Raw genomic sequence first — 25596 nt, forward strand, 5'->3', positions numbered from 1 at the left:
TGATGATGGTGATGACAATAATACCTTAAATTTTACCAAGTACTTTCAAATCTATGACCTTATTTGATTCTTTTGATCTTCTACTTGGAGTTAGTTCCTCTCTCCACATCATCTCAAACCATCACCATCTAGGACCCCTGCATTTTTGTAATGCATTAATTGGAGAAAATCTATTTTCTAGAATTGAATTAAAAACAGAACAGAAGTCCAGCCAGTGTTGCTCAATGGTTGAGTGTCGACCCATGAACCAGGAAGTCTCGGTTCAATTCCTGGTTAGGGCACATGCCCAGATTGCAGGCTTGATCCCCAATGAGGGGCATGTGGGAGTCAGCAATCCATGATTATTATCACTGATGCTTCTCTCTATCTCTCTCTCCCTCTCCCTTCCTCTCTCTGAAATAAATAAAAACATTTTTTTAAAAAGAACAAAAAATATCAGGACATTAGTAGATAAAAAGCCTTTGAGGACATTCAGATTTCTATAGTAAGTTAGTTTTTGGTGTTTGTTTTCCCCCCAAAGAAACAGCTTTTGATTAATATATTGTGATGAGTAACACATAGAAGCAAGGTCCTTAAATGAAAATGTATACTTTAAATGAGAATTAGGAAAAAATAAAGGAGGGACAGAAACATCATAGGAATAAATAAATACTGATCTCATTTCTGTCCAAAGCAGAAAGTGCTATATATTCAAAAACATTATTACAACAGCTAAAGAAGTTTATTATTAGAATACTGCTTACTCAAGGGAGTAAAAAAAAAAAAAATAGTTCAATGATTTTGAAGTTTTACTTTTTCCCATCCACTCTCAGTTCTCTGGGGAAACAAAAATCAGCCCCAAAAAATCCATTGTTTTTCCGTGTATCAAATGATAGGTAGTAAGAAATTTTAGAGTCCTAATAATTAAAGTGTAGCATTAAGACATTTTCAAAAATACGTATTGGTAAGCTTAATCAGTATCCATATATAATTTTTCTCCTAGGAAAGTTCAAATACTTCATATTGGAAATCATTTCATTTCAACAATCATGAAGGAATGTTTAAAATTCTGTGATCTGAGCCAGTACAAATAGGCATATACACTTTGGAAAACCTTTTGGCATTATTTCCTACTGTACTATGCATATACCCATACATCCATCAACAAGTAACTTCACACAACTGAATATTATACAGAAGTAAAATGAACCAACCGCTACTACAAGACAGTGATGATTCTCATAAATATGACATGTGTAAAAGAAGCTAGATATAAAAGAATACATATATGGTTCTATTTAAACAAAGCTCAAAAACAGTGAAAATTAACTTATGTTCTTAAAAGTCAAGATAGCTATCTTTGGGGAGGAAGAAAAGGTTGTAACTGGGAGGGAAGGAAAACTCAAGGGACACTGAAAATGCTTTATTTCTTGACATGGGCAGTGGTTACATAGATATGTTTATTTTGTGACAATTGAACTTATACACTTATTATTTGAACACTTTATTGTAGGTGTATTATATTTCAATTAAAAGTATTTATTCAAAAATAAAATTCCATGATCATACTAATTTTTTTATATTACTAACTAGAGGCCTAATGCACGAAATTTGTGCAAGGGGCTCGGCCCTCGCAGCCCTGGCGGCTTGCCTCGGCCCTCGAAGGCCTGGCTTCAGCCAGAAGGTCGGTCGTTCAGAAGGTTGTTTGGCAGTCCAGTCTAATTAGCATATTGCGCTTTTATTATTATAGACTAGCCGCCCAGTACACGAATTCGTGCACCTTGAAAGGAATTGTGGGCCATGAAGGCTGCGGTGGGCATAGAGGCGGGTCTCAGCCCATCCTCCACACCCCTGCCCAGCCCCTCCCACTGCAGACCCCCGGGCCCCTGTCTGCTGGCAGCCCTGCTCCCACCTGCTGCCGCTCCTGCTGCTGCCGGTGCCGGCCCCACTCGCACCCACTGACTGCGCGGAGCAATTGGGGCTGGCACCAGCAGCGGGTTCAAGCAGAGCTAGTGCTGTCAGCATCAGCAGGTGCGAGCAGCGGCTGCTGCCCCAGTCGCCCCTCAGGAGCAGGTGGAGGTGGAGAAGCCCTGAGGGGCAATCGGGGCCAGCAGCCACCACAGAACTTTGTAGTAGCCCGATCGCACCACATCAATGACAGGAGCAACTCCAGTCTTGCTTTTGGCAGCATTTACCCGTGTCTGCTCACTGACCAGGGTCCACAGTTTATCGAGGTTCACAGTTGGGCAGAAGCTCTGGTTCCTCTTTAAGTGGTAATGCCTCACACCAACTTTCCCAAAGTGACCTGGGTGATATTTGTCGAAGTTGATCCTGTGATGATGCAAACCACCAGCATTACCGAGGCCCCCCAGGTGCTTCCTGTGCTTGCCGATGCGGCCGTGGCTGTGGCTCACGTGGCCCCGAAGTTTTCGGGTCTTCCTGAGTCTGGATGGCATGTCGGTGGCCGAGCTGCAAGAGCTGTAGTGCATAAGTTTTAAAGCTAATTTAAGTAGAGTTAGAATGCATTAGAGAGACTTGAAATTCCCTCTTCAATCTTGATGTTTAATAATGCTAAAAGGACAAAAACTACAAGTCATTGTATGTCAGTCATTCATTCCTCCACTTCAGTTATAATAAAATAATGAATAAATCATAAAAAAGGGAGGAAAATCACACAGCCTTTTCGTGAGGAACTTATAAGAATTAGCAATCCATGTCTTTTTTTAAAAAAATATGTTTTATTGATTTTTAGAGAGAGGAAGGGAGAGGGAGAGATAGAAACATCAATGAGAGAGGAACATCATCAATCAGCTGCCTCCTGCACACCTCCTACTGGGGTGGGAATTAAGCCCGCAACCTGGGCATGTGCCATGACCGGGAATCGAACCAGTGACCTCTTGGTTCCTGGGTCATACTCAACCACATGAGCCAGGCATCAATCCAAGTCTTTTGAACATATTTCAAAATTTACTCTTTATGAAGATAGATATAATTTCAAAATTTACTCTTTATGAAGATAGATATAATATTGGTGTTCAACCAAATACTATATTAAAAACAGAATAGTCTCAATTCACATTGCCTTTTTCTCTTTTACTTTTTGAAACTTGTTTGTAAACAAGTTTAGGAGGGACAAAGTCAAGAGGTATTGATTCCTCTTGGAAATGCATCCACATTTGAGCTACTAGCAATTCACAAGGTTAAAGGTTATAACCACTTATTCTCTTTGTTTCTTTCAGACTTCCAAATATGGTCTCTCTCTCTCTCTCTCTCTCTCTCTCCTTTAATTTTAAGAAGAAGCTATTCTTCTGGCCCAGATATTTAAAATAAGCTATTGTAGCATACTTTTAGCATACTTTATGTTTGCTCTTTTCTTGCTTAATTTCTTTTTCTTTTCTTTCTTTCTTTTTTTTTTTTAACACAATTTTGTTTTGGATGAAGGGGAGGAAGGAGAGTTCTAAGAAAAGCTTTCATAGCAGGTTCAAAAGTATAAAAGCCATTTCAATCTCCAGACATTTGTACCCTTTATTTCTTTGGTCCTTGAAAGGGCTTTTTAAATGTTAACAGCTAGGATAGGACTACTTTCCTATTCCAGGCCAGGCTTCATTTCCTTTGTAGTCTTGGGTTCTTCCCCACCCTCGACCTCCCAGTAACCTCCATGCCAGTTTCTTTTTTTGAAACAAAACAAACAAAAATAGTAAGGGAAAAAAAGATTTTATTCATCATGATGTGTATATAGACAGACTTATAAGATCACATACCTCTTGTAATTTAGAGTATTAAAACGTTTTTGCTTTAATTTATTCTATATTTGGTGATTTCATATGCCTATTTAATATGCTTTAATTTTTAAAAGGACATGTCACCTGCAAAATTAGAGCTAAAAGAGCTAACAAGAATCTTTGTACACTCCCTCTCCTTAGAAATACTTGAAATATAATCTTCAAAAGCTAAATGTCAAAAAGGTGTTCATTTATATACACAAGTTAAAAATAGGCTTATATCAATACTAGAAGCCCAGAGCACGGATTCTTGCACTGGTGGGGTCCCTCAGCCTGGCCTGCGCTCTCTCGCAATCCAGGACCCCTTGGGGGATGTAGTAGTGCACAAAGCGGCAGGCAGCCGGGGAGGAGCCCAAGCCCAGCTCCTGCTCATCCTGGCCCTGCTGCACCTGTTGCCGCTGCCACTCGATAGTGCTGCCACGCAGGTGGGAGAGGCTCGCGCCACTGCAGCTGCGCTTGCCGACCCTGAGCTCAGCATCTGGTGCCCGTCGGTCAGCTGAATGGTGCTCCCACTGTGGGAGAGCACTGATCACCAGGGGGCAGCTCCTGCGTTGAGCATCTGCCCCTGATGGTCAGTGCGCGTCATGGCAACTGGTTGACCAGTTGTTCAGTCATTCGGTCGCTTAAGCTTTTATATATATACTAGTGACCCAGTGCACAAAATTTGTGCACAGGAGGTTGTCCCTCAGCCTGGCCTGCACCCTCTCCAATCTGGGACCCCTCGAAGGATGTCCTACTGCCGGTTTGCAGGGATCGGGCCTAAACCGGCAGTTGGACATCCTTCTCGCAATCCAGGACTGCTGGCTCCTAACCGCTCACCTGCCTGCCTGCCTGATTGCCCCTAACCACTCTGCCTGCCGGCCTGCTCGCCCCAAATGCCTCCGCCAGCCTGATCACCCCCAACTGCCCCCATGCCAGTGTGCTCGCCCCCAATTTACCCCCTGCGGGCCTGCTCGCCCCCAACTGACCCCCTGCTGGCCTGCTCGCCCCCACATGCCCTCCCCACTGGCCTGCTCACCCCCAACTGCCCCCCTGCTGGTCTGCTCACCCTCAACTTCCCCCCACCGCCAGCCTGATCACCCCAACACCCTCCCCACCGGCCTAATCACCCACAACTGCCATCCCATCCTGGCCTGATCACCCACAACTGCCCTCTCCTCTTGGCCTCTAACTGCCTCTACCTCAGACCCGCCATCATGGCTTTGTCCAGAAGAACATCTGGAAGGTCTCCTAGTCTAATTAGCATATTACCCTTTTATTAGTATATAGGCCTGGTGCATGGATGGGGGCTGGCTGGTTTGCCCTGAAGGGTGTCTTAGATCAGGGTGGGTGTTCCTTTGGGGCGTGGGGTGGTCTGGGCGAGGGGCCTGTGGTGGTTTGCAGACCGGCCACACCCCCATGGGGTGAGGGTCCCCCCTGGGGGGGCATGGCCAGCCTGAGTGAGGGGCTGAGGGCTGTTTTCAAGCTGGCCACACCCCCTTCAGGGTGGGGGTTCCCGCTGGGGTGCCTGGCAAGCCTGGGTGAGGGGCTAATGGCTGTTTGCAGGTTGGCCATGCCACCTAGTGGGGACCCTCACCCCATGGGGGCGTGGCCAGCCTGGGTGAAGGGCTGATGGCTGTTTGCAGGCTGGCCATGCCGCCCAGTGGGGACTCTTACTCATGGGGGTGTGGCCAGCCTGGGTAAGGGGCTGAGGGAAATTTTCAGGCTGGCTATATCCCCTTCAGGGTGGGGGTCCCCACTGGGGTGCCTGGCCAGCCTGGATGAGGGGCTGATGGTAGTTTGCAGGCTGGCCAAGCCCCCCAGTGGGGACCCTCACCCCATGGGGGTGTGCCCAGCCTGGGTAAGGGGCTGAGGGCCATTTTCAGGCTGGCCATGTCCCCCAGTGACCCAGGCTCCCAGCTCCTCCTTCAGTGGAGGCCAGGGCAGGCTGGAAGCCTGGGTTGCCCCCGGGAAACCCAAGCCTCCTGCTCGCTCCAGCTCTGTGGCCACCGCTATCTTCGTTGGGTTAATTTGCATAGTCACTCTTGATTGGCTGGAGGGCGTAGCAGAGTGATGGTCAATTTGTATGTTTCTTTTTTGTTAGATAGGTAGAATACAGTATTATTCTATTTTAGAAAAAAATTACACAAATACAAAAAATAAGTCTGAAACACTGTATTCCAAGGTCTTAACAGTGATTATTACTAGTATTTCTAGGTGGTGAGATCATGTGTTTTTACTTTTTAATTTTCTTCTTGCTTATGAATGTAGTTTAATTCATCTTAAATAGACATGCATTGTTTGTGATAAGGAAAATATTACTTTTAGTTTTAAAAACAAGTGCTGTTTTATTACTCTTCAGCACATCATATGGGTAGCTCATATATGTATGTATAAATATATATATATATGTATATATATATATATATTTATATTTAATTATTTATATGAGCATTATATAAGAAGATAAAATTCTAAAGGACAACTTCCAAATGGTAAAATAATGGCTCTCATCTATACTAATAAAAGGGTAATATGCTAATTAGACTGAACAACTTTTGGACAACCTTCCGGACAAAACCATGGTGGTGGGGCCGAGGCAGAGGCAGTTAGGGGCTATCAGGCCAGCAGGGGAGAGCAGTTAGGGGGATCAGGCCAGCAGGGAAGAGCAGTTAGGAATATCAGGCTGGCAGGGGAGACCAATTAGGGGCATCAGGCCGGCAGAGGAGAGCAGTTAGGGGGATCAGGCTAGGAGGCAGGTGAGTGGTTAGGAGCCAGCAATCCCAGATTGCAAAGGGATGTCCGACTGCTGGTTTAGGCCGGGCAGTCAGACATCCCCCAAGGGGTCCCCAATTGGAGAGGGTGCAGGCTGGGCTTAGGGAACACCGCCCCCCCACCCCCGCACGAATTTCGTGCACCGGGCCACTAGTATAAATATAAAAAAGAATCAAAATGTTGTGTCAGAGATTTTATTTAACTTATTAATTAAAGAGGAAACTAGTGGAAAGTGAAAACCAATTCATAATAGAATTTGATTTACAGAGATTTCTATTCATACTGCACAAAATACATTTGCATTGCCAAGGACAGGAATCATTTGCACTGTTATGAACAGAAATATTTGCATTGTTTTCAGTTTTCTACAATTTAACTTTTATCCCTACAAAGTTGTCAAACAGCCTAAACAAAGATGATCAAAGTGCACACTCATTTAGAATCAGATAAATCTGCAGGTCCCTAGACATTAGCATTCCCTTGAAAATAAAACCAGTAATCATTTCTGTCCATTTCCAATTCACTACAAGTTTTTATGACATATTTTATTAATTAGTAAACTGAATTAAAACTACCACAATTATGTCACAATTAAAACTTAAATTCCCGGAATGCAGAAAACATAGTATCTTTTTCTTATGTATCCCATGAAAATGTTTAGTAAAGTGTTCTGAATTTAATATATCACAGGTATGTCACAAATATTTGGGGTAATACAAGCATTAGAAACTTCAGACCAGTTTAAATGATGGAACATTAGTAAATTATAAAACACTAGAGTACTGGTACAAAAAATTCGTGCACAAGGGAGTGTGTCCCTCAATGCAGCCTGCACCCTCTTCAATCTGGGACCCCTCGAGGGATGTCCGACTGCCCATTTAGGCCTGATACCAGTAGGATTGGTCCTAAACGGGCAGTCAGACATCCCTCTCACAATCCAGTACAGTTGGCTCCCAACTGCTCACCTTCCTGCCTTCCTTATTGCCCCTAATCGCTTCTGCCTGCCAGCCTGATTAATGTCTAACTGCTCCCCTGACAACCTGATTGATGCCTAACTGCTCCCCTGCCAGCCTGATTGCCCCTAACTGCCCTCCTCTGCAGGCCTGGGTCCCCCCCAACTGCCCTTCCCTGCAGGCCCGGTCACCCCCAACTTCTCTCCTCTGCCGGCCTGGTCATCCCTAACTGCCCTCACCTGCAGGCTTGATTGCCCTCAACTGCCCTCCCTTGTAGGCCTGGTCCCTCTGAACTGCCCTCCCCTGCTGGCCATCTTGTGGCGGCCATCTTGTGTCCACATGGGGGCAGCCATCTTGTGTGTTGGAGTGATGGTCAATTTGCATATTACTCTTTTATTAGATAAGAATAATATGGTGCACGTGTGGGGGCTGGCTGGTTTGCCCTGAAGCGTATCCCGGATCAGGGTGGGGGTTCCCTTGGGGTATGGGGTGGCCTGGGTGAGGGGCCTGTGGTGGTTTGCAGGCCGGCCACATCGCCCAGCAACCCAAGCTAAAGCCCTGGTATCTGGGATTTATTTATCTTCTATAATTGAAACTTTGTAGCCTTGAGCAGAGGCCAGGGCAGGCGGAAAGCTTGGCTTCCTCCATCACCAGAGAAACCCAAGCCTCCTGTTCGCTCCATGGCTGCCGCCATTTTGTTGCATAAAATTTGTGCATGAGGGGGGTGTCCCCTCAGCCCAGCCTGCACCCTCTCCAATCCGGGACACCTCAGGGGATGTCCGACTGCCTAATCCTGGACCACTGGCTCCTAATCACTCGCCTGCCTGGTCACCCCTAACTGCCCCCTCCCCCTTGCCGGCCTGATTGCCCCTCACTGCCTCTGCGTGCCAGCCTGATCGCCCCTAACTGCCCTCCCCCCCGCTGACCTAGTCATCCCTCACTTCCCCCTCTGCCAGCCTAATCGCCCCCAACTGCCCCCCTGCCAGCCTGGTAGCCCCCAACTGCTCCCCCCTGCTGGCCTGGTCACCCCCTACTGCCCTGTCGGCCTGGTTGCCCCTCATGGCCCCCCGCTGGCCTGGTCACCCCACACAGCCTGCTGTTCAGCCATTTGGTTGCCCCTCACTAACCCCCCTGCTGGCCTGGTCGCCCCACGCAGCCTGCTCTTCAGTCACTTGGTTGTCCCTCTCTAAACCCCCTGCTGGCCTGGTCATCCCATGCAGCCAGCTTGTTCAGTTGTTTGGTCATCCCTCACTAACCCCCCTGCTGGCCTGGTCGTAGGCAGCCATCTTGTGAGGGTGTGAGGGTTAATTTAAATATTACCTCTTTATTATATAGGATACCACTCTGTTACATTGTATTATTTTTATTCTTCCTATATTAATTTAAAAAATTTATTAACTACTCTGTGTCAGGCATTGTGCTAAAAGATACAGAAACAAAAAATAAAGATGGAACAGTCCCTATCCTGAGGATGTTATTTCAGAGTTCCACTGGGTATAGAATATCTTCTTGTTTTTACAAGACAAAGAAGAGTATTACTGTTTCTATGCCATATAAGCAATTCTATTACACTGTATAATTTCATTCTTACCTAAAGTTTTCTGTATATGAAGCAGAGTAAAATCTGATTAAATTATCCAGTTTTCATTATCTCTTGTTACTTTTAGGCTTGTGACCTTGTTTTATAACTTAAAAATTTAGCCTTACACCTAGGTGCCAACAATTCTGATAAAGAAATAAGACTAGGTTGCCAGTTCATTAAGCTTTTCTAGACTTTCACTAATTAAATTAAAAGTATTTAGTAACTACTAGCCTTACTGATTGTCCTTTTTATTTCAGAATTCTTTTAGCAATCTAAATTACCTATTCAGGCATCCCATTGGTTTATTGGTATTAAAGCTAAGTGTTCTAAATGCTTTGGAGAACCACAGTCCACCCTAGAAAATTCTGTAACTTGACTGTAATTTCATTGTAATTTTCACTTATAGAACTTTTGTAGACTCGTAGTTAGTAGGCAAAATATTTTAATTTATAGTAAAGAGCAAACAATCACTTTCAAAAAGTACTTTTTCTCCTCATGGGTTTACTCTTCTCCAACTTGATTTATGGTTTATTCTTCACAGAACTAATTGATTAAGGTGATCTTGCTTGGTTATAAAAATTATCCTATTTGAGTGTGTGTGTTTTTTCATATTCGAATTGGTATTGTTATCCCTTTGCTTCCAAAATAAAAGAGTAGAATTTGGATATATGACTGCATAAAGAACTATATTCCACTGGTGAGTTCTATAAATGGTGATAGTCTGGAATCGAGGAAAGTGATACTATTTCTACAGGGGCAAACTAAAGCAATTGCTGAGTTCAGGGGCTAATAGTGAAGCAGTTTCACAGGCCACTTTCAGTACCAAAATGCAACTGTTTCTGAACTGTCATCCCACTTACTGATTTTGCTTTAAAAAAAATCAAGTTTTTAATCAAGATCAGAAAGCTTCAAAAGTAAGGCCATGGATCCTCACAGAACTCTAGGGTTGAAGCAGACAAGTTCATGCCTGGTTAAGTATTCAGATACCTTGATACTGCATGAACAAATGTCCAATCTTACCTAATAATAGACAAACATGTAAATTGACCATACCTCTGCTATGCCCACAGCCAATCAGAGTGAATATACAAATAAGAAGGCCAAAGATGGTGGCCACCCAGCTGCTCCAGGCATGGTGTGGCTAGGCGGGGCAGGACACCTGCTATGAGAGGGAGGGCGGCGGGGGGGGGGGGGGGGGGGGGGAGGGAGAGGGGGGCAGCTGCGAAGGGATCTACAGGAATGGAGTGCCACAGCGAAGACAAGACTGCAGACTCTGGAGTCTGCAGCAAAGACAAAGACAGCAGTCTGCAGCGAAGATGGCAGACTCTGACCAGAGCGAAGGCCTGGGTCCCGAGTGCCAGAGGAAAACTGGTGCTGGAAGCCAAGGGAAGGAAGGCCTATTTGCATGAATCTCTTCGTGCAACGGGCCTCTAGTATCTAAATAAAACCTTTAGATGCAGCGGTTTCTTTGGAGATGAGTGGTTGCTAGGGAGGGACTGCTTAATGGGCACTGAATTTCCTTTTGGGGTGATGAAAATGTCTTAGCACTAGATCGAGGTGATGGTTGCAGAACATGAATGTACTAAACACCACTTAATTGTACACTTTAAAATGATTAATTTCGCCGAAACCGGTTTGGCTCAGTGGACAGAGCGTCGGCCTGCGGACTCAAGGGTCCCAGGTTCGATTCCGGTCAAGGGCGTGTACCTTGGTTGCGGGCACATCCCCAGTAGGGGGTGTGCAAGAGGCAGCTGATCGATGTTTCTCTCTCATCGATGTTTCTCTCTCTATCCCTCTCTCTTCCTCTCTGTAAAAAATCAATAAAATATATTTTTAAAAAAATTATTAATTTCATGTTATGTGAATTCCACCTCAATAAAAACAGCAAATATTTTTTTAAGGGGAAAAAAAGATACATGGCTTTCTGGCAGAAATTCTGGATTGGGGTTGGGGGGCTTCACTTGGTGAAGACCCCCCCCAAAAAATACAATGCCTACACACCAGCAGCCAGATCACACAGGGTCGCTGCCACTTCACACAAAGCCATGTGGAAAGCTCACAAAATTCCCTCAGGGGGGCCCTAGTTTCAGTAACTGCCAATAAAACTGGTACACCATCCTTGTGGACGTATCTCAGTGAAAAAGAGAAAGCAGCAAAGTATCCCTCAGAAACTTCCAGAAAGCTGCACCGCTGGTCACCTAGAAACCTCTACCAGTAACAGAGAACACCAGGGTGGAAACAGTAGAAGCCATTTTTTTCTCCAAGGTTTTTGTATTGGGAGTAAGCTCACGCGTGAGGATTCAACAAGCCTCAAACATTACATTGAAACCTAGGTGCTTCACTATGACGGACACGTAGGTCAACCCGGCGGCATCTTAGTGAAAAGCGAAAACCCACTCTCAGCCTCGTTTTGTGCAAAGGAAGCTCTGCCACAACGCTCACCGCCATACCCATCCGCGGGAAAGCTTCCTCCACCAGCCGGAGAGGGCGGGGCCTCACAGGACACTCCCGCCACAGAGCACGAGGTGCGCCGCTGGGCTTCCTGGGAATAGTAGGTTCCGTCACCCCTCTTTGTCTCTTGTTCAGGCTGTGTGGAGCCAGCCAGGAAACTACAACTCCCAGGGTGCTCTGGGGTGGCAAGCGGCTGCGTCGTGACGACTGTGGCAGAGAAGGGCCGACGGGCTTCGCGTTCTGGAGTGGCGCTGCTTGGTCCGGAGGCAGGTTGCAGGCTGCTGGTGCCGGAGCTGAGGAGACCCAGCGACTCGGTTTGGCATTTGCTGTCGGGGTCCCCGCAACGATGAGTGCTGCCAGGGAGTCCCATCCGCACGGGGTGAAGCGTTCAGCCTCCCCAGACGACGATGTAAATAACAATGGCGGAATGGATGAGGGTTGAGGCCTACTGAAGGTTGGGGTAGGCCGGGAAGGGTGGGTGTAGATGGAGGAAGCGCCGGAGGTGGCCCGAAAAGGAAGGGAAGGCGGGGGGCCCAGAGGAATGGGAAATGCCTCCCTTCTTTATTTAGGGTCGCAAGGTTTTTAAGAGGGCCGCACGCTGAGAACCAGAGGCCCGCGTAGGAAGGGGGATCGAGGGAGGAAATCCTGTACGAGGTCGGGAGGTGGGGAGGTGGAAGAGGTCATATTTGCCTCTTTGGGGGCTGACGAAGCCTCTTGGTCGGGCCTTTCCACTCGGGATAGAGACGGCAAGACCCGCCCAGTTTGAGGCTTAAACTGCTCCTGTGACAGCGTCAAGGTGTTTGTGCAACTTGGGCAGATTCTCCGGCCGGGATTATTTTTGCAGTGTATTGTTAACAGTTAGTCTTAACTGTACTGTTAAGGGTAAACTCAGAACAGTATTGAATGGAAAAAAATGGTATCAGGGGAGTAATTTGTGACTGGCGCAAGGTGGTGCTGAGGTCTAAGACGCTGCGACCTAGAAGCCCGTTTTGATGTCAAGTACCTCCCTCTCCCCTCCTCCCTTCTCCCTCTGCTTTCCTCCCTCCCCCCCCCCCCCCAGCACGTCAGTTTAAATAGCAAACCATTCATTTCTTAAAGTAACACATTAAATATTTACTGCTGTGCCAGGTGTTGGAAATTCAAAGATAAGTAAGTATGTGCTTATCGTAGGCCTTTTTTGTGTGTCTGCCCCAGCTCCTAGCGCATTGTCATGGAGACTGCAGTAACCCGTCAACTTAAAACTAGGTCCTCTTTCCGTGGGTAAATAAATGCCCACTGAGAATGTTGATGGGGAGGGGGGGCATGGCAGGTCATCTTTAAGGATGGTGAAGGAACATCTAGTTTTCTTCCCGTTATTGTTTAAAGCACTGTCAACTGCTGAATGTATCGTTTTTTTATTTTCTTATACTTCAGTTCAGTGCCTTTCATAATATCTTTATTTTGTGAATCATAAAAGGCTCACTGAATACTACTAGTGTGTATCTTTTTTAGCAAATGAAATAATGGTTAAGACCCACCACTCTATGGGTGGAAGGGTTAGGTCCAGAATAGTAAGGCTCTTTGAGCTTTGCAGAAAGATGAGCAATCAGTAAAGATTTGAGGATGAATAGTTATAGTGAGCTTTATTCATGCCCTCTGTTCCTCCCTACAAGAGGCGTTTAGATCTTTTCTTGTTGATATGGTAATCCAGTTCATGCTGTGAATTTATCTAGGCTTTTAAGTAACCTGGGTGCCATTTCAAAAGCTATTACACATTGTTTCCCTCCTGGTATTTAATTGTGACTTGATTGTTAGAATGTTAGGTACTTAACATTAGTGCAATACAATAACCTATCCCTTGATAGTGATTTTTTTTAAGGTTCCTTCATATGAATTTTATTTTTGCTGGTAATTGGGAGTTATCTTTTAAGTACTTGTTTGTAAAATATTTTAATATATGTAAAACATTTTAAAATGTTTTTAAATATACATATAAATTGTAGAAAATCAACCAGTTATAATATGTAGTTGGTCAGTAGTTTCTAATGAACATCCACTGCAGGTAAAAGATAATTGAAGTGTTTTTTGCCCACTGACCTCACATATTAAATGGGGATTATCAAATATTTAAAAAGATATTAAAAGTAGATATTAAATCACAGAATCCAACTCTAGGAAAATGCTGACAATTCCAAAAGTTACTATGGTATTATTGGAGGTAAATTGATCACAGTTCTATAGAATATCGACAGCTTAAAAAAATATTAGGATTATAAATTGTAAATGATAAGGTTATTTATATAAAGACATTGAACATTTGCTCTTTTTATATATTTTTATAACTAGTTCATAAACTATTTCCACATACTCTATCTCATTTGGTTGTGTACAGTATAAGGTGGAAAGAACAGAGGACTTAAGGCCAGAGGATGGAAGCAAGTCCCTTAGCCTCTTTGCCTCATTGTCCTTATTAATTAAATGGACTCTTGAGAGAATGTAAATGAAAGCTGTTTGCAAGTTGTAAAACACTGTGCAATTTTAAGTGTTATTAAGACAGAGTTTTAAAGAAGCCTTGCTATATAGATAAGGAATGAAAAGAAGTTAAATGCCAGTCTAGGAGGTTAACAGAGAGCAAGTAATTTGGTGGGATTCAGAACTTAAGCTTCACTAGTACTTTAATTTTTTTTAACTATATTGAACCAGAAATAGTTAAGAACTAACTGGTCTGTGAAAAGATGAGCTGTCAGATGGAAAGAAGCAGAAATTTGGAACGTAGCCAAAATTATGAGAGCATATAATCCCCCTACCAAAAGGAATTTAGAAGAGCCATGGTTGTCCATGTAGTACAAATAGTTTTAACTCTCATATGCCCAGAAGAAATGGCCATCATTGTTTCTTTTATAATCTATTAGTCTTTTTTTACAAATAATTTTCATAAGTAAGGAGAATAGTGAAAATCGCCTTCATTAGAAATTCTAATATGAATTTAACCTTACCAAATCAAATTTGTATTCCACATTTTCATGACATACCCAAAATGATGAGCATCCTCTGAATACAGCTAACTGCCTGTCAGTTGTTATGTGTGAAGCTGGAACCTATAATTTAAGATTACAAAAAACCTATTTCTAATAGATTTTAGCTTATTAGGAAGTTATTCTAGTTCTTACATTTGCATCATCAAAATATAATACTACTTGAATTATTTTAAACATATGATTGCTCATAATTTTGTGTTGAGAAAGGGGTTGTCTGCTCCATAAGTGTGAAACATTTTCATTTTTAAATTATAAACTCGATTAGAATGATCACTGAATGTTTTCATTTCTACATTCATTCTAGTCACCTTTGTATACACACCTGCCTTCATCATTTGTCCACTTAAAAACCATATCAAATAAGTTTTGGTGTACAGATAACATAAAAGTTATATATCATTTTAGAAAAACAGGATGGTCCAGGCTATTATAGCAAAATGTTGCAGGATGAAGTCCTTCCTGTTGAGTGACTCTCTGGATGAGAGTATTATATTTATTTTTTCTTTGTCTATAATTGATTTCTGGTTGGAAAAAGTTATTTAGTTTATCATTCAAAGACTCATAGTCATAAGATTTTGCATATACAATTTGCCATCACTTGACAGTTTGCATTCAACTACTTACTTGTCTAATAATTGTGCAATGCCTTCTGTCAGTTTCCAATATTTTACCCACTTGCAATTATGGGTAGAAATGAAAAAAATGTGAATTAACTGTGTCCAAAGAAAGCTAGAAGTGACCAATAGAGGGGTGATGTTTTCTTGAAATTAATGCAATACTTTAGACAACATGATGAGAAAAACTCTTCTACTACCATTTTTCTATTTTCTTACTATTTTAGACATTTTTAGCATAGTTGGGAATAATTGGTGATTTAAAGTAATTCTTACATTTGTTTCAAGATGTAGAGAAAAATAGCATTAGGATTCCATAATATTAGATTTATAGCATGGTTCAATATTTGATATTGATTTGGCCCAATATTTGATAATTATAAGGTACTATGGGTTATTCTTTTCCTTGATTTTTTTTAAATTTTTTTTTCATTTTTAAAAAAATTTTTTAATATATTTTTATTGATTTCAGAGAGGAAGGGAGAGAGATAGACAGAAAGATCAATAATGAGAGAGAATCACCGATTGGCCGCCTCCTGCATGCTCCCCACTGGGGATCAAGCCCCGCAACCCAGGCATGAGCCCCTGGCCAGAATCAAACCCGGGACCCTTCAATCCGCAGGCCGACACTCCATCCACTGAGCCAAACCGGCTAGGGCTCTTCTGTTCTTTTAAAAAATAAGTAAACTTTCTCTTTATTCTTTGGAAGACCTCTAAGAGTAAATGAAAGTCATAACATATCATTACAAAAACTAGAACTCCTCAAAAAGAAACTGATGCCCTAGCTGGTTTGACTCTGGATAGAGCATTGGCCTGCTGACTGAAGGGTCCCAGGTTCGATTCTGGTCAAGGGCACATGCCCAGGTTGCGGGCTCGGTCCCCAGTGGAGGGCGTGCAAGAGGCAGCCAATCAATGATTTTTCTCTCATCATTGATGTTTCTATCTCTCCCTCTCCCTTCCTCTCTGAAATCAATAAAAATAAAATTAAAAAAAGAAAAGAAACTGAAAAACTAAAATTGGGTCCAGTAAACTCTGATGTTAAATTGTCCCAATATCCCAAAAGCCAGTTAGCTAACTTAAACTAACAACTTGGCAGCCCTCTGGGTTCAAAGTACTACATGCTCTAGAGTCCTATAAAGTTCTGGGGCAGTAGGTATTAACATCTGGTTGCCCACATGAACCGCATCACTTGAGGAATTTGTTAGAAATGAAATCTATGAGCTCCACCTCAGACTGACTGAATCTGCAATTCCTGGGGTGTTCTAACAAGCCCTTCAGATGATGCTGATAGAAACAAATTTGAAAACTAAGCTCTGGCTGTAAAAGAACTAAAAGCTTCTGCCTTGAGGTAACAAAAGGAATAAGATGCTCCTCCAATGTGTTTATATCCCAATAAACCCATCATAAGTTGAAAATACCATTAAGTCAAAAATGCAAACTTAAACCTACCGAACATCATAGCTTAGTCTGACCAGTTTCTACTAAATGGGCATCACTTTCATACCATCATAAAATTGAAAAATCTTGTTGAACCATCGTAAGTTGGCTGTATATTTATGATACATGTGCTTAATTTCCTAAATAAGAATGAGCCCACCGTTAAAACTGACAGGGAAAAATGAACTTAGAATTTACTGGTAAACTTAAAAATTTTTAATACTTAATATTAGGCAAAACAAATTAATATGTGAATTTCTTTTCCAGCTTGGATCTAGCAATTGGGAGGCAGCAGACTTAGGTAATGAAGAAAGAAAACAAAAGTTCTTGAGACTTATGGGCGCAGGAAAGGTAAGCATCAGACAGGATGCATTTTTTTCTTTTCTGTGAAAATAATGCCTTTTTCTGTGTATGTTAAGTGAGAGGTGCTGAATATACTTGGATCCCATTTCCCTGTTCTGCATGATTATTTTAGGCTTTGGGGAATATAGCTGACCAAACTGAGCGCTTAAAATTCTTATTATTTCTTAGGATTCTCATAGCCTCTGGGCAGTAGCTTTAGGAACTGAATAGAAAAAATTTTTGGTTTGAGGGAACTCCTACAAAAGAAAGAAGATGTTAAAGTTTATGATTTGCCATTTGTTAGAATAATGATTTGATACAAGGTATTACTGGACAGACCAATTGGTAGGTCATATCACTCCTTCCAGCCCTTGAAGAAGTAACCAAGGGAATAACCTTTATCTCTGATTTTTAAAATGTTCAATTTATTTTTGTGAAATTCCTTTGATTAACATAATAGAAGATATAAAATATAGGTGCCAGAAAAATATAACCTATTAGAAAAACTCTTTTCCTAGCAATTTATTTTTACATTCAAATACAGTGGTAGCTAGGTATTTATTTTTTGTAAGCAAGTACATTTATTTTTGTAACATTGTCCCGATAGCCTTCCTACAAATAGAATGTGAAAGTAATAGGGAAACTTTTCTCTCTTTTAAGATCCTTAAAATGAAATTCTTTTTGTTTTTGTTGTTGATATGAGAATGTATTTGTGCATTTTAGTTTTACCAACAGTTACCACTATATACCAGGTACTTTACGAGGTCTGGTGGGAGGTGGGGGGCATCACATAGAGCAATAACACATGTTTGGAGCCATCATGTAATAGAGGAAATCAGATAATAACAATACAGAATTATAATTGCTATGAAAGAGCTATACACATAAGGATAGCTAGCCCTGGCTTAGCAGTATAAGAAACCTTTCCAGAAATAGAATTGATCTGAATCTGAAAGGATAAGGAGTTAGCCAGAATACAGCAGTGGGGTTGAGGGTAGGGAGAGATCATGCAAAGCATGAAGATCTATACAAAGAAGGCATTTGTATGTCTCATTAATCCAGATTTTCCATAATTTGTAATTTGTCATAGAAAGTATTTTGAAGTTCGCCTAGGTCAGTGGTCGGCAAACTGCGGCTCGCGAGCCACATGCGGCTCTTTGGCCCCTTGAGTGTTCTAACGCCACTTCTTCAAAATAGACTCGCCCAGGCCAAAAACTGACTTCTGCGCATCGTCCACGAAGTTTCAATCACACTGTACGTGCGTGCCCGCATGTGGTATTTTGTGGAAGAACCACACTCAAGGGGCCAAAGAGCCGCATGTGGCTCGTGAGACGCGGTTTGCCAACCACTGGCCTAGGTTCATGCAAATAAAAGATTTGCTAAGGATATATAAAATAATAGTTTAGAGGGCATGCTAAACCTGGTAGAATGAAAACTCTTCAAGTACTGAGGAAGAACACCAACAAAATGTATGCATTATAGCTACCAATAGTGAATTATATCAATAAAAGAGGAGGGAACAAATTGAACATTTAAAAAAGAAATTTGGCTACCAGTAAATGGACTGTTTAGCATACATTAAATTCTTTGCTAGCAAGGCAAAATTGCAGCTTTGCTCAAATAGGCTGATTTGATTTGTTCTGGCTTGTTGCCACATTCCTAATCCTAGCCAACTACTATGAGTATTTTATTGGTCACGGAGAGAACTAGCTGAGCAAGTATGAATAGACCACTGCCATTATATAGTCAGATCTTGTTAATGATGTATTTTCTGGAATTTAAAGAAACAACATATTGAATCATTGATTTGCTTATGTGTTAATGGCATGTAAAACATTAATGCTTGAAGCTTTCAGTAGTATCTTTGGGTATGGAGAATATGTCTATCATCCTTTTACAATAGAAAGATTTGTTAACTATATCTTCAGAGATGATTTAAGATTGCTTTGCAAAGTCACTCAGTGTCCTAGTGAACAATTTCTTTACATTATAAAACTGAATATGAACCATAAAGAGTGGATTGGGCCCTGGCCGGTGTGGTTCTGTGGTTAGAGCGGTGGCCTGACATACCCGGTCAGGGGCATGTACCTGGGTTGCAGGTTCAATCCCTGGCTCTAGTCAGGGCACATGTGGGAGGCAATCAATCGATGTCTCTCTCACATTGTTGTTTCCCTCACTCCACCTTCCTCTTACTCTATCTAAAAATCAATGGGAAAATTTGTTTTATAAAACTAGATTATTTTAAATTGTGTTCTTTTCGACAGTTTGAGATTGGGTGCTCATTGCCGCCAAATACTAATGAGCTAGCAAATTGAGGATGTTATGTCAGTAGTAATAATTATTTTCTTTTTTTATATTTTAAAGATCTATTAAAGTGCATTATAAGTCTGTTTCATTTTTAGCTAGCTAAATAGTCTCATTTGCAATCTCCATGAGATATGCCTGAGACACCAGAAAAAGAAGGTGGGAAAGTTAAAGCAATTCATTTAATTGGCCTTCTTAAAAAAGAAGATATTTAGATTGTCTTCATTTTTTAGTTATCTATCCTTCCCACTTAATCTTTTTTTCTGCACTGTATCCCAGACGCCTGGAATAGTGTCAGGCATATAGTAGACACTCAATAATGATGTTAAACTAGAGGCCCGGTGCATGGATTTGTGTAATGGTGGGGTCCCTCCCCAGCTGGCCGGCCAGTCCTTATTGGGACTGGGCGAGACAGGCCAGACACACCCTGGAGCCCTCCTGTGGTCCCTGGCCTGCGAGGATCGGGCTGAAACCGGTCCATGCACAAATTCATCCAGGGCATGTCCAGCCCATCTCGCCCAGTCCTGATCGGCCAGACCCCAGCAGCAAGCTAGCCTACCATTCAGAGCGTCTATCCCCTGGTGGTCAGTGCGCATCATAGCTACCGGTCGAACAGTCACTTAGGCTTATAGATAGATAGATAGATAGATAGATAGATAGATAGATAGATAGATAGATAGATAGATTAGTGGTCTCAAATTCTAATACATTTTCTGCCTCCTTATAGAAAGAACATACTGGTCGTCTTGTTATAGGAGATCACAAATCAACATCTCACTTCCGAACAGGTAAGAAATTTAAAACATAATTAAAATGATATTTAAAATATTAGACTTGGAAATGTACATGGTATATGTAAACATGTTACATAATTATGTAATAATTAGTATATACTTTGATTTTTAAAAGATTTGAGAGTATAGAGTACACATCAATATGATATTCTAACCAAGAAACTGACCCTTTTATCTTCGTTTTTACTGATTCATATATTTTAATTGTAAGATTTTATGCCTCATCTTACAAACTGTAGTATGTATTGACTTTATATATTTTTTACTTTATAAATTATTTAGCATATGTTATAATTGGCATATTTTACTGGTTTATAGTTTATTCACTGTTTTGTTCTGAAATCTTTGAAGAACTAAAATTCATTGCAAAGCCTGAAAAAATTAACTTAAAAAAAATTGTGGGGGGAAAACTTAAATAAGAACTGGAAATGGATTTGGATTTGAATTCAGTCTGCTGAAAAGTGAAATTTTCTCCTACTTCAAATTGACCTTGATCATGGACATTAATAATAGGGTATAATGACCTTGGTATATTTAACAAAACTATTAAAGTATTTAAATTAGCTTTTTACTGACCTAGAATATGTAGCACATTTTAGAAATTAATTGGTATTTTATACTTATGGTATTAAACAATTTCTAATTAATTTGCATTGCTACAGAAAGTTAAAAGAGTCCCTGAGCTTTGCAGAATGGAAATATATTCAGCTGCTTTTTAAAACTGGGGGTTTTATGAATGACAATAATGAAAAGCACCAACATTAGTGACTAAAATGTATAATTCCTCTTTTATTTACAAATTAAAATGTCATGCTCAGAAAGCTTTGATTGTATTGATAACATCGAGTTCTTATGTGGTAAATTCACATGTAGTTTAGTTTTCTGTTCAATAACTACATACAACAGTATTTATGTAAAAATATATATCATATGTTGCAGGATAAAAACGTTTATGTTGCTTCAGTAAACTAATATGCAAAGGAAGTCATAAAGGAGAGCCATTACAAGGTCATTTTATTTAACCATCCTCTGAAAGAATTGTGTCTTTTCATTATTTTTATTCTAATACAGAAGGTTTTGTTTGGAGGTTTTTTTGTAACTAGAAGAAAACTTTCACTTTCAGGAGAATAGTTTTCAGACTATAAATAAGCTAAAACATATAATAGCCAGAGTTCTTAGTAATTAATTTCTAGAATATCTGAACTCCATGCACTTTTTCTGAGACTCTGTGTCTAGTGTGAATTACGTGGAAAAATATAAGCTGTTTATATTTTATAAACATTTTTTAGTTCGAAGGGTTGGCTATTAAAGAAGTAATCATAAGTATTTCAGTTATTTTATGTCCATTAAGGTGTATGGTATAGAAACCCATCCACAAAATTAATTGTAAAATTAGTCACAGTTCAAGAAATCAGCCCTGATTATAATAGCATCTGTATTAAGGGTTTTTTTGTGTAATCAAATATTTTTATTAATTTGACTGAAACATAACCAAAGTACCCTGGACATGCAGGGGAAGAAGACAAGAAAATTAATGAAGAACTGGAGTCTCAATATCAGCAAAGTATGGACAGTAAATTGTCAGGAAGATATCGAAGACATTGTGGACTTGGCTTCAGTGAGGTAGTAATTAATGTATTTTCATTAAATGGGAAAATAATCAATTTGATAAAATTTTTAGTTACTTAAAATATTTTTATATGCCGTACTAGATCTTTGTATAGAAGAGCTTTTTGAGAGATTTATTAATAACTTTTCTGATACCAGCTTATGTAAATTCTGCTTAGATAATTGCTAGGGCACATTTTTTCAGTATAGTTGACATAAAATACCATATTAGTTTTAGGTGTACAACATAGTGATTAAACAATTATATACCTTACGAAGTGATCTCAATAAGTGTAGTACCCATCTGGCACCATACATAGTAATTACAATATTATTGACTATATTCCCTGTGCTCTACTGTACATACCTGTGACTATTTTTATAACTGGCAATTTGTGCTTCTTAATCCCTTTCACATTTTATACCCATCTTCCCAACACCCCTCCCATCTGGCAACCATCAGTTTGTTCTCGTATCTGTGAGTTTGTTTCTTTTCTGTTCATTTATTTTGTTTTTTAGATTCCACATATAAATGAAATCATATGGTATTTCTCTTTGTCTGGCTTATTTCACTTAGCATAATACCTTCTAGGTCCTTCCATGTTGTGGCAAATGGCAAGATTTCTTTTTTTTTTTTAATGGCCGAGTAATATTCCATTGTGTATGTGAACCACATGTTCTTTATGCATTCATCTGTTATCATCTGACAATTTTACTTTTTCCTTTCCAATTTGGATGGAAATTTTAAATATTTTTCTTGTATGATTGCTGTGGCCCAGGATTTCCAACACTTTGTCAAATAAAGTTGATGAGTGTGGACATCCTTGTCTTCCTCCTGTTCTTAAAGGAAAAGCTTTCATTTTTCAACATTGAGTATGTTAACTGTGGGTATGTCATGTGGTCTTTATTATGTTGAGTTTGAATTATCTTTCCCCATGTTGCTGAGAGTTTTCATCATAAATGGATGTTGCATTTTCATCAGATGCTTTTTCTGCAACTGTTGATAAGATCATATAATTTTTATCTTTCATTTTATTTATCTGGTTTATCACATTAATTGATTTGTAGATACTGAACCAACATTGCATACCTGGAATAAATCCCACTTGATAGTAGTGTATGATCTTTGGAATTATTGCTGAATTCAGTTTATTAATATTTTGTTGAAGATTTTTGCATCTATGTTCATGAAAGACATTAGCCTATAATTTTCTATTTTTATAGTGTTTCTGTCTGATTTTGGTATCATGGTAATGCTGGCCCGATAAAATAAGTTTGGGAGCATTCCTTCTTCAATTCTTTGGGAACAATTTGAGAAGAATAGATATTAATATTTCTTTGGTAGAATTCAACTCTGAAGCCATCTGGTCCAAGACTTGTTTGTTGGGAGTTTTTTTGATTACTGATTCCATTTCATTACTAGTAATTGGTCTGTTATCAGTTTTGTTTATCTTTTCAGAGAAACCAGCTCTTAGCTTTATTGACTTTTTTCTATTTTCTTTGAACTATTTCTTTTATTTTCACCCTGATCTTTATTATTTACTTCCTTCTACTCAAGCTTTGGGCTTTGTTCTTTTTCTAGTTCCTTTGGGTGTAAGGTTAGATTGTTTATTTGAGCTTTTCTCCTTTTTTGAGTTGGACCTTTATTACTATAAATTCCCCTCTTAGAACTACTTTGGCTGTGTCCCATAGATTTTGGGTATTGTTTTCATTTTAATTTGTCTCTGGGTATCTTTTGAATTCTGTGATCTCATTGTTAACTCATTCATTGTTTCATAGCATATTTTTAACTTCTAGGTGTTTGTGTTTTTCTGTTTCTCGTAATTTCTAGTTTCATATCATTGTGTTTAGAGAAAATGCTTGATATGATTTCATATTTCTGCTGCCAATAACAATCTAAATTAATGTTGGCATACAGTTAGGTACTTAGTTTACTCTTACTGATTCAGCTCTATTCTTTTGGACCAAAGCTCTATTCTTTTGGACCTTCTTAAATGTATTGAAACTTGTTTGGTGGCCTAACACATGGTCTTTTGAGTCCATATAGTCTAATGTGTCATTTAAGGCTGTTGTTTTCTTGTTGATTTTTTTGTCTGGATGATCTATCCAACAATGTCAATGGGGTGTTCAAGCCCCCTACTATTGTCTTATTGTCAGTCTCTCCCTTTATGTCTGTCAATAATTGCTTTATATATTTAGGTTCTCCTATGTTCGGTATGTAGGTGTTTACAAAAGTTATATTCTCTTGTTGGATTGATCCCTTTATAATTATGAAATGTCCTTCTTTGTCTCTTTATACAGCCTTTAATGTCTGTTTTGTCTGATACAAGAATTGTTTCCCAGATTTTTTTTTCCATTTCCATTACATATCTTTATTAAATTGTTTTGTTTTTATAGTTCTCTTTTCCTTTTTTATTCTCATGCTCTCTTCTCTTGTATGTTGATGACTTTATATAGTGTTATGTTTGGATTCCTTTCTCTATTTCTTGTATACCTCTTATAGGCTTTTGATTACCATGTATTCCATATGTACAAAATATAGCAGTCTTATTTTAAGTTGATGGTTGTTTAAATTTGAACACATCACTACATTTTTTACTCACCCTTACTCCACATTTTTGTCATTATTTTTTTACCGTGTGTGTGTGTGTGTGTGTGTGTGTGTGTCTGTGTGTGTGTGTACGCGCACATGCGTGCATGTGTGTATGTCTCCACTAAGGCACATCTTAAATAGGCATGAAGAACATTCAAGTTAGATGAAATATATCATGTCAGTACTGATTTGGAAGAATTCTCTTAGTTGTTTCCTGAGTCATCTTTTTTGATATTACAACTACTGGTTTATTATTCCAAAGTAGTGTAATATGCAAAACATTGATACTGTAATATCCAAAACAATGTTTCCCACATTTCTATGAATCAGAAGTTAACTTGCCTTACTTTAAAAAAATTGTCTCTAGCTTTCAAACAGGGTAGAGGGTGGGACACGTAGGTGAATGAGTGGTCTTCAAAGCCTTTTCTTAAAACAAAATCCTACTCAAGTCCCAGTATATAAAACACATGAAGTCTTCAGTTCTTCCTTTGGCAGCCTATGGTCATAGGACAGTCTTAAAACTATTCATTTAATGGCTATGAAATGTTTTGTCCAGCTTTTGTACTTGATTGTATTTATTTAAGAGGCTGTTGATTGTTGCTTTAGGTAGAAGATCATGATGGAGAAGGTGATGTGGCTGGAGATGATGATGATGATGATGATTCACCTGATCCTGAAAGTCCAGATGACTCTGAAAGTGACTCAGAGTCAGAAAAAGAAGAATCTGCTGAAGAACTCCAGGCTCCTGAGCACCCTGATGAAGAGGAGGATCCCAAAAACAAAAAAGATGCAAAAAGCAACTATAAAATGATGTTTGTTAAATCCAGTGGTTCATAACTCCCAAACACTTAGTCTTTGTATTAAAAGTAAGCCTTATTGTTATAATGCACAGTGGAGGACTGCTTATAGAGCACAGACCTTTGTATTATAATTTTTAAAAAGGCCCTTTTAAGTAATTACAAAGAGTGTTTGCTTTCAGATGCCATGGGTTACACTTTTATGGGCATGACTAAAATCAATTTTGTAAAGAGTAAGAGTTGTATAAAATAAGAAATAAATACAATACTCAATTTCCTTTCATATTAGCATTATCAAACCTCTAATCTCACCTTTTTATCCTTCAAATAGTTGAGGGAGACACTATTTTTTGTTTATGGTAGCTGTCTTTTCTTGTGTTCATATTTTTCTCATAAAAAAGTTTATCTGTACTCTGATGTGTTCATGAAAAGAATTATTTTATTATACTTTGTTATAGTAGAACTATTCATCATGGATATTTCTGCTGCCAATAACAATCTAAATTAATGTTGGCATACGGTTAGGTACTTAGTTTACTCTTACTGATTCAGCTCTATTCTTTTGGACCAAAGCAACATGAGAGCAAAT

General features: G+C 40.0%; 2 protein-coding genes across 2 annotated transcripts; one reads left to right on the forward strand and one right to left on the reverse strand.

Moving 5' to 3' along the window:
• Positions 1–788: 788 nt before the first annotated feature.
• Positions 789–2451, reverse strand: LOC129151314 (60S ribosomal protein L27a-like). The gene is made up of 2 exons (XM_054725685.1): positions 2106–2451; positions 789–896 (listed from the first exon to the last, which is right to left on the reverse strand). Exons 1-2 carry the CDS (start codon positions 2433–2435, stop codon positions 789–791), a joined length of 438 nt encoding a protein of 145 aa, XP_054581660.1. The 5' UTR covers positions 2436–2451.
• Positions 2452–11688: 9237 nt separating this feature from the next.
• Positions 11689–25418, forward strand: C13H11orf58 (chromosome 13 C11orf58 homolog). The gene is made up of 5 exons (XM_008150993.3): positions 11689–11910; positions 16837–16920; positions 19943–20003; positions 21523–21632; positions 24817–25418. Exons 1-5 carry the CDS (start codon positions 11848–11850, stop codon positions 25045–25047), a joined length of 549 nt encoding a protein of 182 aa, XP_008149215.2. The 5' UTR covers positions 11689–11847; the 3' UTR covers positions 25048–25418.
• Positions 25419–25596: the final 178 nt, after the last annotated feature.

The sequence above is a fragment of the Eptesicus fuscus genome, chromosome 13 (genome assembly GCF_027574615.1).
Source record: "Eptesicus fuscus isolate TK198812 chromosome 13, DD_ASM_mEF_20220401, whole genome shotgun sequence".
NCBI classification, from domain to species: Eukaryota; Metazoa; Chordata; class Mammalia; order Chiroptera; family Vespertilionidae; genus Eptesicus; species Eptesicus fuscus.